This window comes from Rhipicephalus microplus, unplaced genomic scaffold (genome assembly GCF_043290135.1).
Source record: "Rhipicephalus microplus isolate Deutch F79 unplaced genomic scaffold, USDA_Rmic scaffold_14, whole genome shotgun sequence".
NCBI classification, from domain to species: domain Eukaryota; kingdom Metazoa; phylum Arthropoda; class Arachnida; order Ixodida; family Ixodidae; genus Rhipicephalus; species Rhipicephalus microplus.
In genome coordinates, this window is record NW_027464587.1 from 6,716,919 (window position 1) to 6,722,909 (window position 5,991).

Sequence of the window (5,991 nt, forward strand, 5' to 3'; positions counted from 1 at the left end):
CGTTTGCCTCTGCGAGTGCATGCATATGTTCTGATGGTGGTGAGAGTGGAGCACGACTGTCTCCGTGGCGCAATTGGCTAGCGCGATCGGCTGTTAACCGAAAGGTTGGAGTTTCGAGCCCTCCCGGGAGTGGTGTGTTGCTTCTTTTCTTTGCGCTGATAGCTTTGAAGATATGTTCTGATAGTGGTGAGAGTGGGGCAGGACTGTCTCCGTGGCGCAATTGGCTAGCGAGTTTGGCTGTTAACCGAAAGGTTGGAGGTTCGAGCCCACCCGTTGGTGGTGTGGCGCTTTTTTTTCTTTGGGCTGATAGCTTTGAAGATATGTTCTGATGGTGGTGAGAGTGGAGCAGGACGATCTCCGTGACGCAATTGGCTAGCGCGATTTCGTTGTTAACCGAAAGGTTGGAGGTTTGAGCCCACCCGGTGGTGGTGCGGCGCTTTTTTTTTGCGCTGATAGCTTTGAAGATATGTTCTGATGGTGGTGAGAGTGGAGCAAGACTGTCTCCATGGCGCAATGGGCTAGCGCGATCGGCTGTTAACCGAAAGGTTGGAGGTTCGAGCCCACCCGGTGGTGGTGTGGCGCTTTTTTTCTGTGGGCTGATAGCTTTGAAGATATGTTCTGATGGTGGTGAGAGTGGACCAAGACTGTCTCCGTGGCGCAATGGGCTAGCGCGATTGGCTGTTAACCGAAAGGTTGGAGTTTCGAGCCCTCCCGGGAGTGGTGTGTGCTTTTTTCTTTGCGCTGATAGCTTTGAAGATATGTTCTGATGGTGGTGAGAGTGAAGCAGGACTATCTCCGTGACGCAATTGGCTAGCGCGATTTCGTTATTAACCAAAAGGTTGGAGGTTTTAGCCCACCCGGTGGTGGTGCGGCGCTTTTTTTTGCGCTGATAGCTTTGAAGATATGTTCTGATGGTGGTGAGAGTGGAGCAAGACTGTCTCCATGGCGCAATGGGCTTGCGCGATCGGCTGTTAACCGAAAGGTTGGGCGTTCGAGCCCACCCGGTGGTGGTGCGGCGCTTTTTTTTCTGTGGGCTGATAGCTTTGAAGATATGTTCTGATGGTGGTGAGAGTGGAGCACGACTGTCTCCGTGGCGCAATTGGCTAGCGCGATCGGCTGTTAACCAAAAGGTCAGAGCTTTGAAGATATGTTCTGATGGTGGTGAGAGTGGAGCAGGACTGTTTACGTGGCGCAATTGGCTAGCGCGATTGGCTGTTAACCGAAACGCCAGAGGTTCGAGCCCACCCGATGGTGGTGTGGCGCTTTTTTTTCTTAGGGCTGATAGCTTTGAAGATATGTTCTGATGGTGGTGAGAGTGGAGCAAGACTGTCTCCATGGCGCAATGGGCTACCGCGATCGGCTTTTAACCGAAAGGTCGGAGTTTCGAGCCCTCACGGGAGTGGTGTGTTGCTTTTTTTTTCTTTGCGGTAATAGCTTTGAAGGTGCCCCGCCGCGGTGGTCTAGTGGCTAAGGTACTCGGCTGCTGACCCGCAGGTCGCGGGTTCGATTCCCGGCTGCGGCGGCTGCATTTCCGATGGAGGCGGAAATGTTGTAGGCCCGTGTACTCAGATTTGGGTGCACGTTAAAGAACCCCAGGTGGTCAAAATTTCCGGAGCCCTCCACTACGGCGTCTCTCATAATCAAATGGTGGTTTTGGGACGTTAAACCCCACAAATCAATCAATCAGCTTTGAAGGTATGTTCTGATGGTGGTGAGAGTGGAGCAGGACTGTCTTCGTGGCGCAATTGGCTAGCGCAATCGGCTATTAACCGAAAAGTTGGAGGTTCCAGCCCTCCCGGGTGGGGTGTGTTGCTTTTTCTTTGCGCTGATAGCTTTGAAGATATGTTCTGATGGTGGTGAGAGTGGAGCACGATTGTCTCCGTGGCGCAATTGGCTAGCGCGATCGGCTGCTAACCGAAAGGTTGGAGGTTCGAGCCCACCCAGTGGTGGTGCGGTGCTTTTTTTTCTTTGGGCTGATAGCTTTGAAGATATGTTCTGATGGTGGTGAGAGTGAAGCACGACTGTCTCCGTGGCGCAATTGGCTAGCGCGATAGGCTGTTAACCGAAAGGTCAGAGCTTTGAAGATATGTTCTGATGGTGGTGAGAGTGGAGCAGGACTGTCTACGTGGCGCAATTGGCTAGCGCGATTGGCTGTTAACCGAAACGCCAGAGGTTCGAGCCCACCCGATGGTGGTGTGGCGCTTTTTTTTCTTAGGGCTGATAGCTTTGAAGATATGTTCTGATGGTGGTGAGAGTGGAGCAAGACTGTCTCCATGGCGCAATGGGCTACCGCGATCGGCTTTTAACCGAAAGGTCGGAGTTTCGAGCCCTCACGGGAGTGGTGTGTTGCTTTTTTCTTTGCGGTAATAGCTTTGAAGGTATGTTCTGATGGTGGTGAGAGTGGAGCAGGACTGTCTTCGTGGCGCAATTGGCTAGCGCGATCGGCTATTAACCGAAAAGTTGGAGGTTCCAGCCCTCCCGGGTGGGGTGTGTTGCTTTTTCTTTGCGCTGATAGCTTTGAAGATATGTTCTGATGGTGGTGAGAGTGGAGCACGATTGTCTCCGTGGCGCAATTGGCTAGCGCGATCGGCTGCTAACCGAAAGGTTGGAGGTTCGAGCCCACCCAGTGGTGGTGCGGTGCTTTTTTTTCTTTGGGCTGATAGCTTTGAAGATATGTTCTGATGGTGGTGAGAGTGAAGCACGACTGTCTCCGTGGCGCAATTCTCTAGCGCGATCGGCTGTTAACCGAAAGGTTGGAGGTTTGAGCCCACCCGGTGGTGGTGCGGCGCTTTTTTTTCTTTGGGCTGATAGCTTTGAAGATATGTTCTGATGGTGATGAGAGGGGAGCAAGACTGTCTCCGTGGCGCAATGGGCTAGCGCGATCGGCTGTTATCAGAAAGGTTGGAGTTTCGAGCTCTCCCGGGAGGGGTGTGTTGCTTTTTTTCTTTGCGCTGATAGCTTTGAAGGTATGTTCTGACGGTGGTGAGAGTGGAGCACGACTGTCTCCGTGGCGCAATTGGCTAGCGCAATCGGCTGTTAACCGAAAGTTTGGAGGTTCGAGCCCACCCGGTGGTGGTGCGGCGCTTTTTTTTCTGTGGGCTTTAAAGATATGTTCTGATGGTGGTGAGAGTGGAGCAGGACTATCTCCGTGGCGCAATTGGCTAGCGCGATCGGCTGTTAACCAAAAGGTCGGAGGTTCGAGCCCACCCGGTGGTGGGGCGGCGCTTTTATTTCTTTGGGCTGATAGCTTTGAAGATATGTTCTGATGGTGGTGTGGGCTCGGCGGCTGTGCACCAACGCAGACCGCTAATCCCTTCACTCTTGTCATGCAGGTGTTTCAGTGCGCATTCCTGCGCATACTGCTTTCCGTTTTCCTGCCAGCTTCCTTGACCACACCGTTGCAGTATCAACATCGTTCCAGCGAAAGTGGCACGCTTACCTGTCACGCCCTCTTGGTCTTCGACACAAGCTTATCAACCGCAACGTACTTGGAACCACTGGATCTCACCTCACGCAACAGATCTGGATCCCTTCCGGCGCCACCGGTCAGCTACATGGTCCTCGACAAAACCTGGTCGACGCTATCAGCATCGGCATCGATGCCTGTGTCGACTACAAAAGAGCGGCCTTTGCCGGCGGCGCTGTGTGGGCTCGGCGGCTGTGCACCAACGCAGACCGCTAATCCCTTCACTCTTGTCATGCAGGTGTTTCAGTGCGCATTCCTGCGCATACTGCTTTCCGTTTTCCTGCCAGCTTCCTTGACCACACCGTTGCAGTATCAACATCGTTCCAGCGAAAGTGGCACGCTTACCTGTCACGCCCTCTTGGTCTTCGACACAAGCTTATCAACCGCAACGTACTTGGAACCACTGGATCTCACCTCACGCAACAGATCTGGATCCCTTCCGGCGCCACCGGTCAGCTACATGGTCCTCGACAAAACCTGGTCGACGCTATCAGCATCGGCATCGATGCCTGTGTCGACTACAAAAGAGCGGCCTTTGCCGGAGGCGCTGTGTGGGCTCGGCGGCTGTGCACCAACGCAGACCGCTAATCCCTTCACTCTTGTCATGCAGGTTAGTAAAACTTACAGTCTTCTCGCTAAGAAGTCTAGTAATTACCTGCTGTTTCAGCTGCCGAGCCCACACTGCTGCGTTCTTGTTGCACTTGAGTGTTCTCGTGTTATTCGTGCCTTGTTGATGATGTCGGGCGATATTGAAAGCAATCCGGGTCCTGCTTCTAATGCTGTACTAACTGAACTGCAGAAATTGTCTGCCGGTCAGACGGAATTAATCAGTCAGGTACAGGACCTTAAGTCCCATTTGCTATCAACAGATAAATCTATAGCAGATCTCAGTAGACGCATGACTGATCTGGAAGGGCACTGCCATAATATTATTTCCTTACGTACTGATGTGGAAGCGCTCAGAAGAGACACCGCTCGCGCGAGTGACCTTCTGCGCAAGCTTGAAGCACGCGTGGATGAAGCCGAGAATCATTCTCGGCGCAATAACCTCATATTTTATGGCCTTCCTGAATCAACTGGATCGGAAGCACTTGTCCAAGTTGAACAACTTGTCATCAAGCACTGCCGTGATCGTCTAGGTATTTCCATCGATCCGAAGGAAATTGAGCGCGCGCATCGTCTGGGTCGCCGCAAGGGTACTAACCACCATCGCCCCATAATAGTTAAATTCGCATTCCATAAAACAAAAGGAGAGATTCTTTCTAATGGACGGAAATTTAAAGGAACCACTTTTAGTGTTGGTGAAGATTTTTCACGTCGTGTGCAAAACGTCCGTCGGCAATTGATTGCCTTTGCTAAAACCAAGTCGCTGCCTTTTTCCATCACGTACAAGACACTGCTAATGGGTCACAAGCGCTACGTCTACGATGAGCAATCGCAAACTGTAAGGGAAGCGTCGTAGCAATTTCCTCGGCGCAAATCTGCCGGGCACACCCCCACACCTCAATCTGGCCTGTCACTTTCGGTAGTCTTTGCTAACGCGCGCAGTTTTTTTCCGAAACGCATAACTTTTTCTGAGCTTGCTTTGTCATCAAGCAGTAACGTATTGGTGATAACCGAGACTTGGCTGACAAATGATATAACCGATGCAGAAGTGCTAGATCACCTACCTGGATTTCAACTTTATCGTAAGGACCGTACAGGCGCACGTGGAGGCGGGGTTCTGATAGCTGTGCACCAACATTTATCGTGCTCGGTGGCCAGGACCAACTCTCCTGAACTTGAAATTCTTTGGGTCGTTTGCCGTGCTCGCCCTCATACTGTCCTTGTAGGCGTTTGTTATAGGCCCCCAAACAGTGACCCAGATTTCGCATATAAGCTCAACAACAACCTGAGTGACCTTGGGAAACAGTATCCGCAAGCAGAGATACTGCTTTTCGGCGATTTTAATTTCCCTCAAATAGATTGGAGTAGTAGCGTCCCGTCAGCTGTGGGCAGTGAGCCCGCAAAAGACTTCATAGATTTCTGCCTGAATTGCAATCTAACCCAACTTGTATCCCAACCAACGCGCGTTACAGAGAGCAATTCCAGCATCTTAGATCTAATACTAACTAGTCATCAAGAGAGCTTATCATCAATTACATATCTGCGTGCCGTCAGTGACCACAAGGTAATCCATGCGGCCTTTGCGTTTCGACCTGTAAAACGCGATCTTGTCACCAAAACAATCCGTCTTTACGACAAGGGCAATTATAGTGCCATCAATAATGAATTGATATCTTTTCTTCCTGATTTCGAGAGAATAAGCCATACACGCTCTGTGGATGAGAATTGGATTATATTTAGAGATAAGTTAGCCACTCTTGTCGAGAAATTTATCCCAAAAATAACGTTTACCGCAAACCGAAACAAGCCATGGTTTTCACGTACACTTCACAAACTAAGAAACAAGAAAAAACGCCTCTTCCGATCAGCCAAACAGTCTAAACTTCTGTCCTTATGGGAAAAATATTACGCCGCGGAAG

The 5,991-nt window shown here is 51.0% G+C and overlaps 1 protein-coding gene across 1 annotated transcript; it reads left to right on the top strand.

Annotated features, from left to right (window-relative positions):
* Positions 1-3,326: 3,326 nt before the first annotated feature.
* Positions 3,327-5,200, top strand: LOC119183484 (uncharacterized). Its single transcript, XM_037433711.2, has one exon. It carries the CDS (start codon positions 3,327-3,329, stop codon positions 4,926-4,928), a length of 1,602 nt encoding a protein of 533 aa, XP_037289608.2. The 3' UTR covers positions 4,929-5,200.
* The last annotated feature ends 791 nt before the right edge of the window (positions 5,201-5,991 follow it).